Source organism: Photinus pyralis, unplaced genomic scaffold, assembly GCF_008802855.1.
Source record: "Photinus pyralis isolate 1611_PpyrPB1 unplaced genomic scaffold, Ppyr1.3 Ppyr1.4_LG1, whole genome shotgun sequence".
Classification (NCBI taxonomy): domain Eukaryota; kingdom Metazoa; phylum Arthropoda; class Insecta; order Coleoptera; family Lampyridae; genus Photinus; species Photinus pyralis.
In genome coordinates, this window is record NW_022170249.1 from 40,150,112 (window position 1) to 40,175,662 (window position 25,551).

Here is a 25,551-nt window from a genome sequence, read left to right on the forward strand (position 1 = left end):
ATTCCTTAAATACCAAAAAGGATTACTTATACAAATTTTGAACACCTAAAATAAACTTTGGGTGCGGATCAATAAAATTAATCATAAATAAGCATGAGACATCCCGAATAAATACACGAGTGACAGGATTTACCACGGACAAACTTTATTCTAAAAACGCAAATGAATTTATTCATAACAATTCTAGCAAACAAAGCGAACTGTAACAAGTCCACACCTCGTATAAGCGTTCGGTAAAATTAAACAAATGAATGCAATCTAAATCCACTTACAGTTTTCTGTGAAAATCCCAAAAATCCGAGCAAAAACTCGCAATCTTGGTACCCTACATTTTTTGTTATTAAGTAGCAACAACAACCGCCTTCCGCCAACGTTCCTTGTCCCTCCTTAACACCAGGTATCCATCTCTTTAGCGGATCTTATCTCAAATAACATTTTTCTACGAAATAAACACACAGTTTTTGCCCATTAAAACGCATGCTTATCGCTAACAAATTATATCAACCTTTTAACAAAAGTAATCAAAGTCCCCATGAATTCAATCAGAACTTTCACTGATTTAACAACTCAAAATTTATAAAAAAACAAACTATAAATTGCCCTACATTTAACAATTCTAGGAGTTACTCTTTTACAAGTAAAAGCACACCACTTGGATACAACTAGAAACGCAATAATCGTTTTGTGTTTACACGTAAAAAACCCTACCAGAATAATGAAATAATTTGAAAGGAAAAAAGGAAAATTTTTCTTTGTCTGCACCAAATCTCAACGTGCACATTGACAAAATCCATCGAGCCGTTACCTAGGAAAATTGCCAACATACGTACGTACATATATGCACACGCAAAAAATTGTATTCGTTAAAAGTTGGTTAAAATGATGTAAAACTTCGACATTTGATTGAATATTAACATGTCCAAAAAACGGTAATCGCAATAGTCACCTAGTTCGCGCTAGGAAGCAAAAAATCAGTATATTGAAACAGTGATAACAGTGTCCGCGAGCGTAAACGAATCTCTCCAATTTTTCTCACCACTTCCTTTTGTAAACAAGCATTATCGCGATCCACTTCTGTTTTTCTTTTTAAAGGCCCACTATTTTTGCCGTACTATTAACACCTTATCACATGAACTAAATGTTATCCTTTATTGTATTATCTACATCCATGGACTTGTCCAAAAGTATACGAAAATAAAGCCTAATAAAAAATTTCTAAAGATAACGAAATCCTACATAAAGGAAAACCTCCACCTTTATCAAATTACAATGTCTTATTAAATTAAATATATGCAATAGATATAGTGCATTACTATTCCAAACAATTGAAATGTTGCAATCTACAAAGACCAATGATTTTGGTGAATTTTGATCTAAATTGAATTTAATGATATGAATTTAACCTTTTGTGGTTCCCATTTATTTTACCGACCAACGCCATATTTTTAACCAGACAAGCTTCAAAGGTACCACGAGAGTTTTGACTGTAATTCTGGCTAAATTTCTAACGATTTGATAATTGTATGGGCCCCATAATATGGCGTGGGTCTTGGAGATTTACTCTCTTCAAAATATAATATATGATTATGGTCAAATAAATGTTAATGGCTATACAAAGTTTTTTACACATAGAATCACAGTGCTCTTCCCAGTGTTAAAGGTGTAAGTTGGTAAAACCTGTACATTTTTTAATTGAGTTTTGTGTTAGGAATGCTTTAAAATTTTTCGCAGAGCAATGCCGAACACCCTCCACTGGGAGGTATCTCAACACCCCCAAGTACTATTTCGCATCTGCCCTATATTAAAATGAATAAGCACTTATCTCGCCACTGATCTGATATTTAAATTTAATTACGTGTTACAATTAGCTAGCAATAAATTTATAAGAGCCTAAGTTCTAACAGTATCTAATTATTATTTATCACTTACAATTTATAACATATCATAAGCGCATGGAAGTTGGAACTGAACTGAACGATTCGGAATGTTCTAGAGTAAATACGTCATCTTTCATGGAAGGATTGCGTCACATTCACCTTCGCTCTTTATAGCTGATCTTTCATGGTGCCTCGATTTCTATCGGGATTTCTAAAATATCCGCAACAATGTATCGTGCAAAGCAGAACAAAGTGGTGGCATCAACGGACTTCTTTTCAGTTGTGCCACAAGCACAACAATTAGCGTAAAACTGAATTTGGAGAAGGTTTGATTTGATGATATGATTTTTTTTCCGAATTTACCTACACAGAAAATTGAAGTTCCATTCTCAAAATTTAAATATCTTGAAATTCATAGAAGCACAACATTTGTATATGAAATAAATAGCAAAACGTGGTGAGAAAAAACCACAAGAGCACAAAACGAAAAGTGTATGATCTATGGTACGGTAAAAAGCCCACCCAACCCACATGTGAAGTTTTCATCTCATTCTAAAAATGTCACGTCGAAAACGATAGCAGCACAAAATTGGTACCTATTGCACGAGAAAAACAAAAAATTAAGCACAGAAATACAATAAAGTTACGAATTGAATATTGCGTTGTCGATAGCTACTCCAATTTCAGGAATTGTATCTAATCCAGATTTATTCCTTTTGTAAATAGGTATCGACTTTAAAAGTGCCCTCTCTAGAAAACATACACTTTGTGTGTAAATTTAATTAATTTCTTGGTATTGTAGCTCAACTGTATGCTACAAGCACACATCTACCTAAGTCGTACAACGAGAAATAATTAAAGATGGCAGTACACTCCAAATTATTTATTATTTTATGTGTCTGAAGAAATATCGAACAAGAAATGGAAAGACGTGTCGGGTAAATAAAAAAAAATTGAAAAAGTTGGTACATGCAATGCATCGTTTTAAAATTTTGTCAGCACGTATAAAACCTGCTGCCGTTGTAACGTATACATCAAATGTCTTTAACTACCGTATTACATTTCAACGATATCAGTCGCATCACGATCACGATCTTGTAAATAATGAGATGTTTCGAATAACAAAAATACTTGGCACTCTTTTACTCCAAAACGAAAAAAAATCTAAACCATGGGAACGACTCTGAAATTCTTTGTTTGATAAAAGCATCTGTTACTTGGCTAAGTATTTCAAAAACTTGTAATGAGGTCCTTATTAGATCTTAATATAACCGTAACAAAGGGATTATGTAGGGGCAACTGTTGTTTAAAATAGATTTTTGTCTTCTCTACCGATTTCTTTTTGTTCGGTTTATGCCAATTATCGATGCTGTCAGCTGTGGAGCGTTGGAAGATGTTATCGAAACGTCAAGACGCGTGTTGACGGATACCTGAGTTTTTAAAGCCAATCGACCCAATTTCAAATAAGTTTCCACCTTCTATTAACGTGGCCGTCATTTATTAATTGATGGGTCTATTACCTCGTAAGGTCCGCGCCTTTGTCATGTTAAAATTGTAACCTTTTGTGCCTTCACAAGATAACGGACGCACGTTAATTTTCAGGTAAGCGTATAAAAATGATTAAACTTTATAGGTAATTACGATTTCCTTAGGACGTGTTGATGTCTCAATTTATGAAACGTCTTAATTGCGGCAGTGCGCTTCAGGTAGACGTGGACAAATTATATTTTCATTGGGATGCGACAGCTGGTCAGCGACCACGATCGCTTGTAAGGGTCAGAGGGCCGAATTGATGCTGGAGACCTTTGCGTGCGCTATTTGTTCTTGGCACTTCCGATTTCTCAAACCGAACAGCAGTGTCCGATGAAAGGACAACAATGTCGTCGGTCTGGTCAGCTCATATTATAATGCCGATTGGCATTTTCATTACCTTATCGCGTACAGCAATGAGCCCCATGTGCAAGTTATACCTTGAAACAATTCGTCACGTGCAGCAATCTTCCTCTTGGGAATATTAATTACCTCCGCACCGTCAGCAAGTGTTATCCAGCGACCGGCTCCCATTTCCAGCCATCTACAATGTAACCGCTTTTCATATTTTTATGTTAATCGCGTCTCCGCCGCGTCGCTTTGAACAAAACCGAACTTTTTCCTTGGCATTACGAATTTGCGTACATCAATTCCCTTATCCTGGCAGATTGAGGATGCGATTAAGCTCGAGGAAATAATTAATTTTGGAATTAGAATATGCCGGCGTAAGAATGAAATACTTCGTCGTACTCGCAACCCCGCCAACGACGACGGTAAAATTTAAATAAATTATTCCAGCGTAAATAATTCACTACTAATAAATTCAATATCAACCCTTTCAGCCACTCGACCAGAATTCATTAAGCAGTCCTACTCCCTCTAGAACAAACCGATGCAATAAATTAGAAAGGTAATTGTTTGCCCTATCACTTCTACCTGAATATATTAGCACTACTCTATTGTTAATTGCCCGCCTTTCTATCTGTCTTCCATTTATTTAATTCAAATCCTGATGTACTATGCTGAATGGCGCCAAAATTAACACCTTAATGGATTTACTGTGTTATTTTGGTACGGGATGTAAAAAAGTTGAGCGGGAATATAAAAGGGGTGAATGTTTTAATATTATCTGCAGGTGCAGCGTTTTTTCTCTCGCGAACAAAGGGGACGAATTTAAATGCGCGACCACTAGTGAAAAACTTTCAAAAGACTGTCCATCCATTCATATTCATATTCAACAAATCACGTAAGCAATGTAATAAATGCAATTTAGAATTTGCTCCATTCTCCGGCTCACTTTTAAATTTCGTTCTGGCTAACTTGGACCCTTTGGTACATGTGGCGCGTCGTTTACGAGTTGGCACGACTTTTTGCTATGCGTTTAGAATACAAATTCATTCATTTAATCCGAAATGCATTTTGAATGTCGTGTGCACCTCGTTTGTTTTAAATGTTTGATGCATTTGTTGCTTTTATGAGCTCATTTCATTTTATAGCGCAGCTAAGTTTAATACATAAACCTGACTGGCAGATTAATTCCTTTCTCGTTAATGCATCAGTTTCTCTTGTACTTCAATTATTAATACGTTAATTAAACCTAAACTCCATGTTGGTCGTGCTTTTATTGCTAATGAGTAGCAAAAAAGAGATTTCCCTAATTCTTTCCCTGCATTTTTAGTAACCCCACAAGTAAAAACTGTAATTACTGTAGTCGAGTTTGCAATAACTTGTGAATTGGCCTGTTTACTTGCATTGCTACATTTTTAATTAAATATAACCAGTAAACAACCAAACCACAGGGGCATTAGCTGGTAGATAGTCTGAGAGAATTCCTCCGTGGTGTATTCTTTATATTGATTCACACTGACTCCCACTTGTTTGTTCCGAAATGAAAAATCACAAATTTCACTAATCAGGAAAAGCGTGGTGCTACACATTATGGATGTCCAGTTTGACTCGAAGCTGGACTCGAAAAAAATAAGTTCAACCGACTCTAGAGACTCGGCTCGAGCCGAGCCGAACTAAACTCGGATTCAAAAGCGAGGAATTTACGATTCAAGGTTAAATAAAACACTTTAATCATCACGTAATTTTAGTAGATTCCCAAAATATAAACAATAGTTATTCACATAATAAGTCATGAAAGTGGTCGTTTACATGACGCGAAGGCTTATTGAAAAGTACGAGGACGCTGCGCGTCCGAGTATCTCTTTAATGCCTCCAAGTCAGGTGGACTCACTTTCATGACGTATTATGTATAAAATTTTACCTGAAACCGCAAGATTTAGATAACTTTTCCAAATTAAATTATTCATATGTGTGAAACTTTGATACCTAATCGCGCATACTAACTTTATTTAATTGTTTCCATAGAGATTTCAAAATAATTAAAGCAATCAGTGTCATTTTTAATGCAGTTTGCAAAAGCAGGTATCAGTGAAGAAGAGTACCTACGCAAGTGCAATATTCGCTCCCCACAAAGTCAAGAAAGAGGTACGAAAAGGCGTACAAACCTTTTAATAACTGGCGCAAAACTAAAGGAATAATTACTTCCACACATATTCCATTAATTGTTTGTAATTAAACAATAAACCATTATCCTTTGTGTAGGTCTATTCATATTTAAAAATATCCACATAGTCTGCATTATAATTATTCAATCGTTGATTCAATAACTTATTCAATGAACGATCTAATTGTACTAGGACTGTAATGGGAGTGAGGCAAAAATATTACAGTACTAGTCAGGTAAAGATCAACTTTCTAATGTCAAAATAGCTCTGAAATTTAGATTTTCTTGACGGTTTCAGGTAAAAGATTATAGCGTGCCCTGCGGCTAAGGAGGCAAGAGATGACACATCTCCACTATTCATACACACACATGGTCTCCTGGCCTGGCTCATTGATTCTGGTTCTTTGCTTCTATAGCACCAATCCGGCTCTCCAAAACAATCACTCGGAGGGAACTGAAGCTGCTGTTATAGCCAAAGAGCCTTTAATCATTAAACTAAGCACAGGAAATTGTATATCTGTAATGTGAATGACTCTCTCTTCTTCGTATGTCAGTGAGGGTTGGATTGGATCACCCTGTTAGCTATTTCATCTACTACCTCGATTGTTGGTATCGGTACTTGCCCCATACAATATGATGAGTATTTTGTCGTACGAGATGTATGCGGACCCGAGCACTAGCTCTCTCCCGCCACTGTTTTTCCGACCAGTCAGCATATGAGCCAGCGAGAATTAAGACAGCTAACAAATTTGGCACTAAAATCATATGTAAGTATATTTGCCACGCAATCTAAAAGTAGTTACAGGTTAATTTTTATTTACATAAACGTCAAACCAAACAAACATAAAAACATTTGCTGTGCTTAGCACAGATACCACCCCCACACCTGCGCATGCGGGTTCTGCTCAAGAGCGCTATCTTTTATGCTAAGAATTTGTGTACCAAATTTGGTTCCAATCGGTCAGCCGGAAATGAGTACAGACAGACCGGCCGACATCATCGAGATTTTGTTAGATTCGGAATCCTGGTGCTTCAAAACGTATATTTCCGTCAAAATAAAGTGTAGGAGGTGGGGGGGGGGGGGACATTTTTTACCTAATTAATTAATTTGAACCTTGCCCATGCTTATCTATATTTCACTTGTGATTCTAGGTTCCTCTCTTTCTCGCCTTCGTAAGGTTCTTTGTTCCCTTCCTTGGCCTTTCTCAATGGTTTTAAAGGGGATTGTAGATAAGTTAAGATGTGGTCTATATCTACAGACCTCCCATAGCGAGTCCACAGTGGTCTGGTCGGAGCCAGATTGTGTTTCCTCTCGACGTAGCCTCCGGAAGTCCCAAGTATTGCCTTTTAGGTAGATTTTTTTGGGTGGAGTACCTCCATCCGACGGTGGCGCTGAGGAGTTCCACCTGAGATAGTTGTCTGGACATTTGGCTTTTTTGTTTCAGCAAATAAAAGACACTCTCGCATACGGCTGTACTATCAGTTTCGAGAGGTGCCTCAGAGCTCTCGAATCTAACACATGGTATTGCGTATCCGTTGGTCTTCCAATGTACATTTTTTTGTGAAATGTACCCATCCTTTTCAATAACCTTTGAAATTGAGCAACAGTCAAATTTATTTTAAACAATTATTATCTCACTTTATATCTATTTACGCTTGGATTAGTTTAGTTGTGAACACCATCACGAACAACACAATAGGTACACACAATCTTTTAAATTTTGACGTTCATGATGATCATTTTGCAATGTTCTCTTCGATGCCCTTCTACTTCTTTAATTAAATAGAATAACAGTGTTTTTACTCCAAACAACGATGAGCGATCACAACTTGGTCCTTATATGTATAATACTCCTTCACTACGGGAATTCTGAACAGGATAAATGATTGAATGTAAACATCTTAACAACATAATTGATCATTATTAACTATTCTTATTTCTTCTCATTAGGCAATTCGCTCGAATGCTTTAATTTGTAGTGCAATCCGCCACTAACGTATAGAATTCAAAGAGACTATTGCGAAATCAGTTATAAAACACGATCTAATAAAATCGTGTTAACGGAGCGAATATGTGACCATGTTCTACTTTCGAAGTTCATATCTGTAAATCCCACAACTACTAAAGAGGATATTGAATCTTGCAAGATGTGCCGCAGGCACGTCTTTCAGTATCAGTGAGCTTCATCATATGCAGCGGCTCAAGGATAAAGATGCACTTTGTATACGTAGCAGCTATAAATACGACACGAATTCAAAAATCTCTTTTTACGACCTAGAATACATAAATCCACAATTAGTTAATTTCATAAGTATAGCAGTATTTCGTGCAGTTGCGATTATATTATCTCATAATCTCAGGCATTAAGGCTCTTTAAGGCTAATTTATTGAAAATCCAAATATCGCGAACGCGTTTCCTGACTTACACAACAATTCCAAATAATTAATACAATTTAAGCTAAGCCAAATGAAAGAGAAACTGTGGTATGCTGACATACTAGATATTTAAAGAACAGAACAGAACTGGAGAATTGTTGCCGGATGCGTGATTTTACAAGTTAAATACGTTAATGTCCATGCGATATACGAAAAACTTTAAAAAAATTGAGGTTTAAGACAATGTTCTACAGCCCATCGCTTTTTAAACGACCATTTTTTAAACCTTGCAAAATACATATGTATACAGTCGACAAAATGCATCAAATACAAATAATCCTATTGCTCTATTTCCCAGCGATCTTGGTGCATGAATAACAATTTTGGCATGGTTTGATTAAAATCCAAGTGGCCTCAGAAAAAGAATTTAACATCTTGAATCAAACACACTCTGTTATATAATATGCATGTGATGTATTCTTTCGTTGTCAAGATAATGCGTTTTGAAGCTTTTACATAATTAATATGTAAAGAATAATTTTGGGTACATTTTGCTCTAAAACTTTCGACCTAGAACACAGAGAAGAGTTATATTGAATTGTTACACATGTAAGAGTCATAGGTGTACTAGCGAAAGTCCGAACTACATGACCTAGAAAATGAAATATTATATTGAACCCACAGTTTTTCTTGTTCCCGATTCACTCGAAGTCCTATAACGTTTGTGCCTGTTGAACCAGCTTCCTGAAAACGATGCGCAAAGTACATGTACACAAAATTTTAACACGATCGGCCACTTTTAAAAAGAGTTCTGGCGCACACGGACGGACAACAAAACTATATATGATATGAAGATCCTTAATAAGGCTCTACAAGATAGCTTCCAATAATTCCAGTCGATACATCTAAGGACCAACGATGGTGACGATCTAATTGGACGAAGAAATGGGGAGTTTGTGAAAATTGTGCCGGCTCACGTATCATTTTCATCAGTAAACAAAGTTGAACTGTATACTATAGGATCTTCTAGGACAGGTCTTTCTCGTTTCAATACCCATGCATAGAAATTTCGTCTTCTCACGATGAATATGGGTTATCTAGATCAGTATACCAGTGCTAATAAGGTCTAAGATATTAGTGAGTCAGTGGCATTTCTGGTTTGTGACATATTTTAATTTGTAAATCAAAAATCACATTAGCAGCCCATTTTTTTGCTATTAAGGGCTGTTAAGTATCGTTTTAAGAATTTTTGTTTGTTTGCCGTGACTCAGAGTTACTCTTATTTTTTGTACTTGACACACAGTTATAAAAATAACGGGTTTCCATTAAAAAAAAAGTTTTAACGATTTTTTCAATTTATTTATAATCAAAATATCAGCACAGTCCACTAAAGCGCAACTTTTACTAAACAGTCCCAATTCATTAATATCCCCATATAGAAGAATGACAGTTACGATTTGGGTTGCAAAAGTCATTTTTGCCCATAAACATTACAATACATAGGTCAAAAACGGCCAAGCGACGGACCGTTATTCCTCCTCCTACAATTAATGGAACAGAAAGGACAAAAATCTTGCCTTGCAATTAAACGGCGCGGTAGAGATTCCTGTGCAAGATAAACCAAAAACTATAGAATACGGTGCGGTAAACTTAAAGTAAAAGCAAAAATTACGGTACTTAAGAAACGTAACTTGCGAAAGATGGATGATTTAAATACGGTATGGGTTGCCATTTTTGGTGGTTGCTGGGTAGTTGAAGACCTTATAGAAAAGCGACAACTGTTCGAAAGACACACACTTAGACTGCTTCTTCGTATACGTGCTCACTTGAATTCTAATTTATAACATTCACTTTTAAAACAACGAATCAAGATCTCTTTAAACATTCCCTAAACAACCATATACCGACAACAAGACGGACTGTCTTTTCCAAAAAACTTCGATTACAGCAGACTGTCATACACAAACAATGCGGCCACCAAAAAGCAACGTTTCCCGTCTGCTTCGTCTTTATAAAATATTCCCTTTACTCACTTCAGCTCCTCCTTCCTTGTATCAAGAAATTTTCCTAGCGGGAACAGAAACAATCAAGCATAAATTAATTAACGGAGACTAGGGGAAAGCAAAATGATGCCCCCCTCCCTCCTTAAAATTAACGGAAGAAATGCAGCGAACGCTTACCGTTAAAATTAACGATACGATATTGTCAAATTTAAAAGAACTAAATCGGTCTCAAAATGTACGCGAGCACAGCGAAAAATGTGCTGTTACTTTATATAAACTTTCGAAAAGATGTTGAAATTGTATTCGGATTTCCCACGGCCGGCGGTAAAGAAGCGTTCAAAAATTAAAACTTCTCTATTTAATTACCATGCTCCATGGCGTTCTAAAAATCTCGGACATATCTCAAAATCTATGTTAATTAAGCGCGCTTCTAATGCTACTAGGCCCATCAAATCAGACCAAGTTGGCTGCAACACATTTAATTAACTACGGTTAATTATACTCACTTAATTTTCCGGATTAAAATTTACAAATTCAATAGCCCAATAATTCCCATTGATATCTGGAATTTCGAGTCAATCGTTACGATTTTGAAATCAACTGCACTAACTTGCAGCTTTAATCCTCGTTTTAAATTAACATAGAAAAACTGAAATCGACTAATACGAATCTGAAATTCTAAAATATTAATTTTTCCTCTGCTTTCCCGTGCCAAGGACTACAAAAATAATTTAACATATCTACGGGAACAATTAGAAACTTCAGAATAATGTTGTCAAATGTTTTTAAAAATAAGTGTTTTTGTGGCGCTTGATTTTTCATAAGACTGTGCGTGTGTGGCCAGCAAAGCTTTGTCGATTGGCTGTGGCTATTTCTGTTTTACCTGAAAATGACATGAAATGAACATTTGCATCAAAATATTCAATATGGATACCCAAAGAACAAAATGAAGATAATGTGCAGTTAATGAGCTTTTTTGTGAACCCAGTGTTTATCCGTTCATAACATTTTTCGAATGGGAAAAGTTAGATTGCTTCTAGACACAGACGAAATATTCTAGTATTCTATTTTTTAGTATTATAGTGAGGTGTTTAATACCTACCTACGTTTCATAATTTTATAGGCGTCGCTTTAAAGGATGCGGAAAAATTTTTTAATTTTGAAATGTGAACTGTGTCAAGAAAGCAATTTTGAATTTCGTGTGATTTTAGTTCGCAAGCGTCTAAACTTCGATAAATATTTGTATCAATATGAACTCAATTTTAAATTGTCACGTACTGTAGAGACACTTATTTTTTAGCGAATCATGTCCATTTTTGGAATTAGGTTTATTCCCAACTTTTGAATATGCAAAAACATTAGGGTTCGTTTTATTTACGGCACGAGTGTTTATAGATGCTTGCAACATCATAAAATGACAGTTTTCCATTTTATTGCTCATATGCATTTAGTGCAGTAATCGATTCCTCGGAGAACACGCTCACTACTTTTATTGACATTAACGAATTTAAAAGTTTCGTACGCCAGCTTAAACTCAGTTCAGTTCAGGGTTGACAGCGCAATAAGGGAGAAACATCATGCGTAAGTATCGCAATTACAGATTTAGACTATTAGTTTTTCGAGAAGTCATTATTATTATCGATCTCGAAGGAATTAGCCTGGTAATACTTGCACCACTCGCGGAAACATTTATCAGCTGCCTTCCTTTTCAATATAACCCTCTCTATTCAAAAATCGGCGACTTTTTGTGCCATCAGTTCATCCTATTATAACTTCTTGAGAGGTTTTCATTCGATATCAGCCACCCTTTTCGCTAATACCCACGTTTCCACTGCGATCCTCTTCTAGATTTATTTACTGACAAATATATAAACGTAGGTATATGTACATATATATCCTATTATCGCGAGGATCCATTCGAATATAAAGGGCCTATAAACATCTTTTAGGTAGCTTTATTCCCTTATACCTGAGAACTCGTCTTAATAAAAAGTAAAACCGATTTCTCTTTCTGCATTTTTTATTTACGTCCTATTAGGGAGGTAATTTAGCTTACTTTACTAGCCGGTGAATCACGTGTTTTAACCCAACCTAAATAATAAACATGGCTAACTGGAAATTAAAGACTAATTATTATGTTCACCCCCACTCTCGTACATAGGGGACCCCTCCAAATGCTTCTTTCATTGGATGGAAATGTCGAAGGGGGACTGTCTGCAGGATGGTATGCAGCTGTCTAAAATAAGCTTAGCTTTGGATTATGTTTACATCGGTAGGCAGTCAGTATATTTTCGGGCGCTAACGTGATAATATGCGCTACTCTTCTTCGTACGCTCTGTATCTGTCTGAGGAAGCGCTTCTATGAAACACCCTGGATTTATCTGTGCTGTGTGTGGATGTGTCTTGTTTTGTGGTGTGCGATGATTTTGTGGATTAGTGTTTCTTAATTACATGCACCAGCTTAGGATATAAAAGGGAATATACGTTATCAGGTGCGTTATTAGGGGGCCAAATGATTAGTTTCCGTGATCCATTAGCGGAAGTTTTGGGTAATTTACATAGGTTGTTAACTGCAAATTTGTTACAAATACCATGAGGTCGGAACTTTTAAAGATTTTCTTATCTAAATCGAAGTTTCTTGTAACTTTTCAGAGCTTTCCGTCATTAATCATCTGTTGACAGATGTGTAATTTTTCTTTCATTTTTGAAAAACTTCAACTTTTATATGTCCAAATTTGCCGTCCAACCGATTCGCTTTCGAAAATAACGTCTCAGCACTAATTTCCATTCAAACGCGAACACCAAACACCCTCTATGAACGCGACAGTTAACCTACCCACTCGCTTTTGTGTTTACTACCACATTTTATATGGAGAAGTAAATTAATTCATATCTTCGACGTATTTATGAATCATTGAAAGGTATAAAAACCTCTGATTGCTATAATTAAGCTCTTATGTTAATTTAAAAAGGAATCGCCAGCCGATAACCGCCTAATTTGGTTATGAAATTAGCTTTATTTTACGAAATGAGCGCATTTTAATCGTCTAATTATCTCGTATATAAAATATTAGACAGGTGTAAATTTCACTTATTGAAAACAGGAGAGTTGTACAAGCATGTAACGGTATTATAGCAACTTATGTAACCGGTTTTGTTATAGGTTATAGGTACCTACCTATACCTAACAATAAATACACGACATTAATAGTTATTAATTAACCGAAATACCTAAGCACGAAGAATTTTATCTTCACTTTGTTATTGATTCTTCCAATAGTCGGCTGTTTTACGCATTGAAGCTTGTAGCAACATTTTTTATGTTTAACACAGGAATTTCCGTATCAGTTTGTAAACAAATTGATCTGTCATATGCAGTTCCCTATATGGTTTGCTTATGTTCTGTATAATAAAAACATAAACGTTGATGTGGGTGCACCCACAGTAACACGGTCTATACACTTTTGAATGTAAGTATAAGCTCTCACTGTTTTAATAAATTAAAACTTAAATACGTACGGGCTTTAAATTCGTGCACGCATACAACAGAGATATGGAAAATAAATACCTACGATTACATTTTATCCGTAGGTATAATGCATCATCCCCGATAACGTATCTAAACATTCTGAGTAATTAATTGAGTCACATACCTGACCAACAAAATTTTACACGGTGTAGTTCAAAATTTAAAGGTAAGTCGCACAATTTTAATTATCCGGCGATTCGCAAAAAGATGTGGGTACTAAAAAATTTAAATTTCTGTAAAATACGTGGCGTGAATTTTAGTTGTAAGGGGCTGCATTGGTCATGGAAATGTAAACACTCCTCGTTTAAGCATGTGATAATTTTGGTGTTAATTACCTACTTGGCAATAACATAAATAACAAAAGGTTTAATGAGTGAATCATCTGAATGAACTTTATTCTTGGCATCTCAACGTGTTGGTGTTCATAAAGCATAAAATCCACAAATATTTTCTTTTGAAACCACTTCATTGTTGACGATAAGAACAATTCGTATCAGTTTTACTTGTCAATACGTGTGTAATAGAACAAAGAATGAGCGATTCAAACTTCGTCATAAGTTGATAAGATGGTGACTAATTATGGCACCAATTAATACGAATAAGAATAGCGTGCTATCTGATTTGTCGATTACTATTGGTAAATAAATATGTACGCAAAAAGGAAACACAAGAAAATGGGCACCCTCAAACGCCGAAAATGCTTGTGTCGTGATCGTACTCAATTTTAAAAATTAGCTGATTAACAACAAAAACCCTAATGTTAAAAACAATGGGAAAACTCACAACTAAAATTGTGGTTATCACCTAAAATGTAATTGTATTCAAATCATCCGAGTCACCAATACTATAGGTATATCTCGACTGCCTTCTGCAAATGTTAACTGTATGGCCGAGTGTATGGCTATTTCTTACATGAAGCCTATTCTAATAAAATAACCTAATTTCATTCTTTATAGAAAATAGCAAACATTTTGATTAAATCAAAACACTACCGTGCTACCGTGTGTCCGTACTATTCCAGACAAGACTCTTAATCTAAAAGTTTAACCAGTATTGGCTTCTGTTCTCCTTTACACAAAAAAAGTACATATAATATAATTATACAAAAATGAAATTCAATGAAGGTAAGAAAAAGGAAAATCCAGCGGAAATTTATAAGTCAAAATCTGTAGACGGTGACGGCGGCGATAGGCAGCGGGAGTACTTCAAGCGGTACCAGTTTTCGGTCTCTCTTGGTTTTGGCCAAGATCCGGTCTGCGATCGTACGATCCAGGTAACTCGAATGCAGAACGGCGGTCGCAGGAATTCTAAAGGACAAGCAGGGGGATGTTAAATGCTAAAACGAACTTAAAGCGCACAGCGAATTTCCTGAGCAGGAACAGGAAATTATCGGATTTGTTAACGGTTTCTACGGGAAATCAAATGCAGGATAGTGATATCACCCCCCTCCGCCTTATAATGAATGAAACGGAAAATAGCAACCAAATTACTGTGCAAGAAAAGGCAAACGCTATAGATACGGTGCGGTAAACTTAATGTAAAAAGCGAGGTAAAAAGTTAGACGATATGGACTTCGGTACTTACAAAACGTAAGTGGTGCAAAGGGTAGAAAGATTTAAATATACGGTTAAAAACACCAAAGGCAAAAGACGAGGCAAAAGAATGCAAAAGATCCCCTCTACAGTCAGGGCTTACTTTATATAACTTTCCCAGCATCTGGGGAGGGAACGTAGGAAATTCCGAGCTGACCGGTGTATTCGGTTAATACTGTCAAAAAATTACAACTTCTTTATTAATTGGGCGGCCTGCTGACGTCCTAAAAATCTGTAATTGGTCCCAAAATTCAAATCAATTAAGAGCGCTGCTTGTGATACCCCACACGACTATGTGGAATGACGTTTACTGCAACCAATTAACACCTCTATTGTTATGTTGAATGAATGACTCCATGAGTGAGCGGCAATCTTCGTAACTACTCAAAACGCTTCTAGATACCGGGTGTTCAGCAGAGCTGGTCGACTCCACAAATATCTCGACAAATATATATGGTGTGGTATGAACATATTGAGAATCTTGTCGAGAACAGTGTCCGCGGCGAGGCCCCCGGTTAAAATGGGGGTGGATTTGATTAATCTTACAAAAATCCTTTTTAGTATAAAAATTAAAGTTTATACCAAAATACAGACGAATTTTTGCAATATACAAAACTTATGTTAAAGTGCAATAGTTCAGGTTGGGTACTTTTCAACAAAATTCTGGGGTTCTTTGTAAAATGCCTGTCGGGCTGATAACCGTAAATAGAAACAGGCGCCCTAAAGAATGCTTACCTTGAACATGTAACGCGTAGATGCATGTGTTACCACAAAGGTCTGTGGTTGTTACAAACTAAACCCGGGTTAGACGATGAACAAAATTTGAAAGACGTATCAAAGTTTGTTGGAATCTATTTACTTGAAACGCAATTTCTATCTCGATTTGTATTCTGCCATAAAATATATAAGAAACATAAACTACATTCATAAATAAAATATTTTCTTCAAATCAAAGAAGAAAAAAACTTTTCAACTCACCATCTCACCCACCACGGAGGGTCCAAAACGTGAATAATACAGCGCCCACCATCTCGCCCATGAGTGAGTATTATTCACGTTTTGGATCTTTCCACACATGTCTCATGTACTTTCGAGCTTTGTGTACTCCTCTTTTTCCTGTGGGAGAGATTGTTAACACCTGCATTCGTATAACGCCATATGCAAAACACAAATAACTTTTATTCATTCGGATCACTCGTCACCCTTCTGAATAATAAGCGCCGTAACGTGCACGTACGTACAATCGTCTCTTGATGCGACACCGTTGTCTTTTGGCCTTGAACGAATTGCCTAACTTTGTACCCATATACGAAAAAAAATGGTTTAAAACCTTGTACCGCGTAAAACAACTGAAATAATGAGTAACGGGCAGTCAATTAGCGAAAACTCGAAGTCTCTAGGTGGCTCAGGGACCGAGATCTCTATGGAACAGACAGACAGACAGACAGACGACGGAAAATATAGCACATAAGCTTACGTCAACTTCGTTGTGTTACGCTAAAGACATAAACATTTCCAATGTTAAAATCGGCTGATGTAGGTATATACTTTTAAAATAATTGCATTTGTGCAACAATTCCCACATTTCTTGAAGGTCATCAACATATCTGCATGCTCATCATATTTCTCGAGATATTTCCTATGACATTTGACGACATTTTGATACTTTCACACATTTCTCTTTCATTTCATTGGCGTTTCTTTAGTCTGTACACCACGTTTCCAAATTGCCTTTATTAAGTAGCGCGAGGATTGTAAGCGGCTACTTTATCATTTACTTATAGGTATTATTCTAATGCTTCTCAGGCCATTTACGAGATAATTTATAAAAACAACAGATTCTGGTGAGACAATGAAACAAAAATGTGAGATTATCTATTCTATAATAAATAAATACTAATTATACAAGACATAGTTATTGGCCAATTGGTAAATCGATGTTGCCGCTCCTCTATAACAAAATTGGCAGCTAAGTAGATTAAAGTCTTTCGGCATGACCATAACGGTCATGACATCTTACCCATCTTGGAACTTTGCGCTTCCTTTTCTGGCAATTTTTGAGATACCTATTCCCGAGTCTACTATGGCAATTTCCAAAAAACCTTTCACAAATAAGAACTTACAAATTTTTAAAAAGGAAATGAAATATGGCCATTGTCACAAGTGGAAGTACAAATTGCTCAATTTGTCGACGATTCATGCTGATTTTGGTCTGGTCCATTTCTTAAAAAAATCGTACTCGATCGGCAGCTGTCCATATGGTGTTTAATTAGCCCCTTTAAACGACATTTCTAAACGGGGAGTTGTATATGAAATTCTAGTACGTACTTTTGCTTTTAACGTCTGCAATATTTTAGCGCATTTTTCCAAATGTATATTTGTAAAAAGGTAGCTTTTCTCACGTTGGCCAGCTGGCTGGGTGGCAGCAAATGAGGGCCCGTAGAAGAACACTTGTAGAAATACGAGTGTATGTGTACCTACTAGGGTAGTGTAATTAACAACTTTAGGGACGGTGCGCCATGATGTGGGGTCGGCGACATCTGGACGCCGCCCACGAGCGTGGGTTTACTAACGTACTGATTTTTCAGTTTTTTCCTATTCTTCTTCTACAGTTTTGGTCCCATTGTTTTCAAATTGGTGTCGTTTGATAGATACGGCAGCTAGCTCAGAGCGTGGTTTGTAGGCAATCGATCAATTTATGCTCCCTGCTTTCAAAGTAGGTAAGAAAGATTTTACCGAGGATATAATGTGAAATATTCACTTGGGCCCTCTTCCATTGTGATGCAGGAAAGAGGCTAGGGCGTATTTGTGTTCTCCATAGAATAATAATACATAGCTCAGCCAACGTGGAAATACTTAGATGCACACATAGCTATTAGACATTTGACATTTCAGAGTAGGTATATACTCAATCTCATATGAACAAAGATCATAATGGTCTTTGGTATGCATCATAACCCGAGACTCGTTTTCCCGTTTTTGTGCAAATGATTTGTCTTTCTGGAGGTCTACCATTACAAAATACCGACCGATCAGGGCAACAATTCATTTAATTATTTTATCTTTATATCGCTAATGATTGATTTGAATCAGTTATTATTGTAGTGCTGGTACATTTAGAAGACGATAGCATTTAAACTCGCATTTAAATATCCAGTAAAATACTGCTTTTAACGCATTTGTATGAAACTTGTTTAGTACGGATTACGAAATAAAATTGCACTTTTAGCGTAACATTATTGCATAGGTATATCTGCCTTTATTAAAACCACCGCGGAAATCTCCATTGACATCTATCGCTATACCCGAAGCTATACGCTTACATTTTGATAAAAAAATGTATAAAATTTAATAAGCATCAGAATTGAATATTGAGTAGGAATATTTCCGATAGAAGGCCGCAGCTCCTAGCTAGACAAAAACTTACAGGGCTATCATAAGTGGTTTCAACTAAACCAGAACTAGATTTGAAAGTTACCTGATCATTTTGGGGTGCATAATCCGCCCATCCCGAATTGAAAATTTTGTTTAGACAGTAATTTTTATTTATTAGAATAGACTTGTGTATTGTGTAAAACTGAAGTTTTATAGGTATTATCTATTTTAAATATCTCGCTGCTAAGACAGCCTATAGATTATCCGAGGAAAAACGCGCGCATTTCGCCCGGATTAATATACATTGATTTGGGAATTGACACAATGAATGATACCTCTACAACTTTGTTTCATTTGTTGTAACCTCACCGCCCACGGTAGTTCCGATGCGTTCAGTGAAGAAACAAAATGAATCAAGTATCACTGAAATCTCACACAGTATACCGGGTAAAGTCCTAACACAACATTCGAAAAATAGTCGGGACATTAAGAGCATCAAAAAAATGACAGAAATTGTCTACTAGAACAGGAAGAATGAGCCGTCCACAAGTAATGCGAAATAAATGTATGTTTTCAGGTTACTAGTAAAAATCAAAATATTATTTTATTTTCTTATTGTCCTTCTCTTGTTCTGGGCTCTCAACAGGCTTGTACGAGGGCTTGTATCTAATTACAGACTGACCCGCACAATGATTTTTAGAGGGGCCCCTGCAGAAGGTCTTAAGTTGTTCAATACTACTCCGGTAGAATAGAATAACAAATTTGCGACCAATAAGACAGGAAACATGTGATGTATGGACTAAAGTACGGTCACCACATATAGAGTAAACCTAAACCAAAGTATACTCGAGAGTATACTGGTGATACATAAACTACACATGAAATAAAAGTAACGGGCTAACTTTTAAGCATTGAGCGAGTCCAATTGGTTATAAAACAACAAATAATTAGCAAAAAATGGTTAACGAAACAGTAATCCACATAAAAATTAATTATAAAATTATAAAACGCAATTAATAAATACACACCGTAACATTTGTTGTGCTTAATATCACCGACTATATAATTCTACGAACCGCGCATAATATAGTACACAATAGCCAAAGTATAGGAAAAATAAAACACAGTTTCACAACTGAATATAGTACACACAATGCGCCAAAGTATACGGAAAACACGTCGGAATCACAACTGAATCCAACAATTGCGCCAAGTTAAATTTTAATGATGATGATGATATTTCAATATCGAGTTCTTTATCGGAATTCTACTGGAATGAATTTTTCAATTACAATTTGAAAAGTTTTCTTTAATTTAGAGAATTAGTAAAGTTAGCATGAGAGTATTCGGTAATCGATACCCTATTATAACTGTAATTTAAAATGTTCATAAGTAAGAGTGATAGTTGTGTTCTTAAAAATTAATAATCAAATTTCCGATAGTCAGTTTAGAAAAACATGCCCTATAATTACTGATATGTTCTTTTATCTTGTATATTACTTACGATTCTTTGTTGTGTTGCAATTTTAAATTTCTTGATTTTTGGTTATAATTTTACTTACTTCAAACAGTTCCGCCAATTTTGATATGAGTGACACCGTTCGTTTCTTCATTTCAGTATATAGAGATACATATTGTATTTCGTTTACGGGTTGCTTCTAGAGTTTTTTCTTCCCGTTTCAAATATTAACTCCTCGATTAACTGTATATAATGATTCCACCGAGCCATTGACACAATAAAAAATTGTGAAACGCCACTTGGGGGTTTTCTAATGTAAAAATCAATTCCTTGCCATCCCCCCCCCCCTTTCCACAACATCCATTATGTCAAAAATTTTTAATGGAAATAGTTGTCGAGTGACACCCGAGGTGACGAAAGGTTTTTTAATTCTGTATCCAACCCCGTAACATTTTTTACCTACAAAATACAAAATCAGGAAGAGGGAGAGGAAGTTACTTTATAAATCGTCCGGTAGTTGTAAATTTTTGATTGTTGTCTAGCATGGTTAGTAAGAGTTTGAAGTCCTTAGTCCTCTTTTCTTCGCGAATCAGGAGATTTCATTCTACTGTGTCAATTGTCGGTGAGTATTTTATATGCTCTATTTTGAAACGCACCGTCGTTTCTTTGGGAGTGTCGACACTCAGAATATCTTCCCCTCGATCTTCCCCGAACTTGTCCGGTGCTGGGATTTAATTATTCTGATAGTCACCCTTGCTGCGACATTTCAAAGAATCAATATACACGGTGTCCATTTTTCGAGTGCCACTATGGGGATCTCACTTATTTAAGAGATAGAAAGTTGGTTAAATGGGGGCAAAGTTGCCAATTTTCGTGCCGAATAAGAATCTGAAAAGAAATTTGAAATATCTTCAATAGTTTTGAAGATATCGCAAAAAAAACGGAAATTTCGGATTTTTGTTTTTAATTTTTTTATGATAAACTAATCGTAGTAGACATTTCTAATTAACACATTATTCGGACACTTTTTAATGGAGGTTTCAAATATGGCATCCTGTTTTTAATAACTTTCAAGATGACGGAGAAACGCGTGGAAACTTTAGTTTTTCTTATGGGCGCCATTTTGAATTTTCACATTTTGAGATTACGTCTTTTTTTCTCTTTACAACGATATATCACACATGGTGGTTCAGTATCACATTTTTCCTAAAAATACAATTTTTAATTTTTTGAGAAGAGTGCTTTGTAAAAAGAAAACGTTCATTTGTTGTGAACAAATGTTTGACAGTTTGATCCATCTGTCTGGTTGCAGCGTTGTCAGAGAAGTAGAAATTCGATTTTCATCTGAACAGAATTGAACTTTCGTTTTGCAAGAATTATTTTTAAAATTAGAACAAAATACATAACAACATGTGTTCAAATTGCTCACCTCCTAATTCTGAGCACAGTGCCACTCTCGTCCTAAGATTTGCTATGGCTCTTGACACATCCCTGCTTCTAATCTTGTTCCTGAGAGTGCTCACAATTCTATAACGAAGTTCATCAAGGTCGGCTGGCAATGTTTTGTAAATTTCATTTTTCATTGTTCCCCACAAAAAATAGTCCAAGGGAGACAGGTCAGGTGACCGCGCCGGCCAGCGTACGTCGCCATTATTAGCAATAACATGATTGGGGAACAATTCCGATAAGCATTCCCCAACCCTCCTAGCATTATGGGGCGGTGCGCCATCTTGCTGGAACCATATCGAGTTCAAACGATGAAGAGGAACGTTATTGTTAATAATATCGGTTAGAAATGTCCTCAGGAAATGGAGGTACCGATCAGCATTTAGAGTCCCTTAAGGACCAATTATTGTATCGCCCAATAAACCGACCCATACGTTAACGCTAAAACGTATTTGTGGTGGTCGTTCTTGAAATTGATGAGAATTTTCAATTGACCAGTAATGTTCATTGTCAAAATTTCAAGATTTTTACCGCTTGCAAAATTGTCTGCTCCTATTCATTGGGTCTATCACCATATTACTGTGTACATCTTTTAAAAGAACCATATTCGCCCAAGTTTTTATGCAGCAAAGAAAAATACCTCAAACTAGATTGTTGCCGCTCTGGATAACGCTGGAAGTATGTTGCAGCAGCCATGTGGGCATTTCGATGAGAAGTGTAGTAAATTTGGATCATATCTATTTAATCTGCACTTGAAAAAGGCATTTTCGCATACAACTAACATAAACCTAAATGGCACTACATGAAATAAGTCAACCTTTTGTTCAAAACAAAAGAACGCTTTCTTTTTCCAAAGCACTCTTCTCAAATAATTAAAAATTGTGTTTTTAGGAAAAATGTGATACTGAACCACCATGTGTGATATATCGTTGTAAAGAGAAAAAAAGACGTAATCTCAAAATGTGAAAATTCAAAATGGCGCCCATAAGAAAAACTTAAGGGGCCACGTGTTTCTCCGTCATCTGGAGAGTTATTAAAAACAGGATGCCATATTTGAAATCTCCATTAAAAAGTGTCCGAATAATGTGTTAATTAGAAATGTCTACTACGATTAGTTTATCATAAAATATTAAAAACGAAAATCAGAAATTTTCGTTTTTTTGCGATATCTTCAAAACTATTGGAGATATTTCAAATTTCTTTTTAGATTCTTATTCGGCACGGAAATTGGCAACTTTGCCCTCATTTAACCTTTCTAATCTATCTCTTAAGATAAGTGAGATCCCCATAGTGGCACTCGAAAAATGGACACCGTGTATATCTTCCATCGCCGTCTCCGCTATGGGATATGGCCTTATAAGTGACCTTTCTTATATCCTTAAGAACATCTATACTAATTTTCAAAGCGATTGGAAGTTTCTAAACAATGTTATCGTACACACGAGCAGACAGACACACAAGACAGGCAGACAGCAATACAAAATTATAAATGATCTCAGGAATCGTTAATAAAATAGCTGGGGAGAGGAGACCAACACTGAGAAGTGCTATTTTAGTCCTAATTCACATCCTTAATGTTTTTAAATTGAAGGCCAGGCGAGAGGCCAAGCTATTTATGTACAACTTAACACTTTAAATTTTTGACGAAACCGAATCTAGATCTATTGGAAAAAAAGCGTAATTGTTTTGGTCCCTTCTATAGTAGCTTATTTTCGAGCTCATTTTTTTTTAAATATTCATCAAGCCGCGCTGTCCAAAAAGCGTACGTTTGATTAGTTTAATTGCGGTTTTTGGTACTTTTCTTTCAGTTTTTGTTACTTCGTCTTCAACAGTCACAAGAGTTACAACTCCCGGAAACAAAAACACTAACACGCGTTAAGGAGCGACGTCTTACTGTTTTCACCATTTTTTGAATAGGTCTGTTTTGAAAAAAATCTCCAAAATCTTATATTACTCCAAGATGGTAAGCTCAGGGGTGCAAAAATTTCAATCTAGAAGAAATTAGATCTGGTAGTCTTTGAACATGAAACTAACGAATGCAAACTATTTTGAAACAAAAAAATTTCTTCTCAACAGCGCATGGTACAAAATGCGCCATTACCCTTCTGCATTATGTTCATTCTAAGAAGATGCATTATACAAATGGTTCCAAATCCTAGTACGACACGTAGTTACATATAATTACCCCAATTAATGTGATTACCCGGCGGCTAGTGCAAATTACACTCACGTTCTACCTTCTATGACAAGATAAAAATAATTAGTGTAATTACACAGTTGCAAAATATTCCCATTATTATAATTACTTAACCATAAAAGTGAAACAGTAATGCATCCTAATTTTTCTTGTCTGTATAATCATAGACCTGCCGTGTAGGTTGGTCGAAAAATTAATAGGTACACCATTCAAAACATTAGACAAACGTAGAGATTTCGTTTTTTACCGTATTTTTTTGCCAGTTCAAGAGGTTAATTTATTCCATATAAAGTCCAAGCATTTGTGGACATGGGCATTTACAAGATTATTTTCAATTTCGTCTTGTCGGCGGCCTCTTTTCGAATTAAGTTGAGAGAGAAACGCAATTGGTGTAGAAATGTGTGCGTGTTAACGCGTCGTCCTAAAGAAAATTTATTTCTGTTACAGTTTGGCTGTGAGGTCTATGGAAAGACCGCCTGAGTACCAAGAAGAGCCGCCACCAGGTCTAGAGGCCATGTGGGGGATGGAGGCTGGCGCCGAATGTGACTGTCCGGGACCACCTCCGGAGTTCCTCCTGCCGCCTCCCCCACGGCCACCTATCCTGCAGCCGGAAAATCCTCTTTACTGCTCGGAAGATCCGTTACCTATTGAAACTTGCGACGCTTTACCTGTAAGTATAATTAACAACACGCTGTTATTAATGCTCTTTATATTGCCGGGAACGGAGTGACAGGTGTTTGTGATGGGTATATTTTGCACTAAATACAAAAGGGATGAAAAGAGCGCGAGATTTGCAATACTGACGATGGTACATAAATGTGGCTATTAGTTCCGCTAATAACTTGAAGTGCAGTAGCACAGCTCGGGTCATAAAAACGTTTAACTTTAAAGAGGGACGATCAGGAAGTTTTGTCTGTAATGACATACTACCTACGAATATTTAACGACTTCATTTCTTTACGTCAGTTACGATTTATGAGTCTCTTGAAGTGGGTTGTCACGCTTAAATAAAGTAAAATAAATTTGTATCTATGAAGCACTTCCCTTCCGTGCACCTTTTTGTGTTAAGAAAAATTTCTTTGAGGACTCTACATAAAATTCTATTCACTCTTCTTTGGAGAATTTATCATACACTTGTTAGTACAGGCCATATAACTACCTGTCATCGACTGAAGAGAAAGAAACTACAAACAAGATTAAACTTGTTCTTACTTCATAACATCGAATTGGCTTCACTGCACATGGCTTCCGAATACCTTCAAGTTCTCCACAATATAATTGAAATCTATTACTAATCGTACTTTCCCCTTAATTTTGCATGAGTGTATAGGAGCAAGGTTCGAGTGATTAATTTGTAATCTTGCTCCGCTAATCATTCATTTAATAAAAAGTTTTCTATTGTAAACGATCCAAAGTCCTCTTAACTTTACCAAATTGATTTATTATTTATTAACGATCCCAACGAAATAACTTGATGTATAAAAATTGAATGTCATCTCAAAATCTGTGCACGAATTTAATTGGGAAAACAAGCTGGATTGCAAGAGGTAAATTTACCCATTCCAGTGTTTAATTTTCATAAATAAGCAAAAACAGACAAATCTTCCCTTCTTGATTACAGTATGTTTTACACAGTGGACCAAATTTATTTGGA

The 25,551-nt window shown here is 36.1% G+C and overlaps 1 protein-coding gene across 6 annotated transcripts in view; it reads left to right on the forward strand.

Moving 5' to 3' along the window:
• LOC116170367 overlaps window positions 1-25,551 on the forward strand; it is a 631,383-nt gene that overhangs the window by 556,297 nt on the left and 49,535 nt on the right. For 3 of the 6 annotated variants that reach the window (XM_031486726.1, XM_031486734.1, XM_031486755.1), the window contains one exon: window positions 24,345-24,567. In XM_031486726.1, the coding sequence (XP_031342586.1) occupies window positions 24,361-24,567 (207 nt within the window). In that variant the 5' untranslated portion in view covers window positions 24,345-24,360. Of the gene's footprint in view, window positions 1-12,551; window positions 12,792-13,745; window positions 13,770-13,972; window positions 13,995-24,344; window positions 24,568-25,551 lie in introns of those variants that run through there. The other 3 variants (XM_031486716.1, XM_031486742.1, XM_031486749.1) reach the window with 3 other exon arrangements.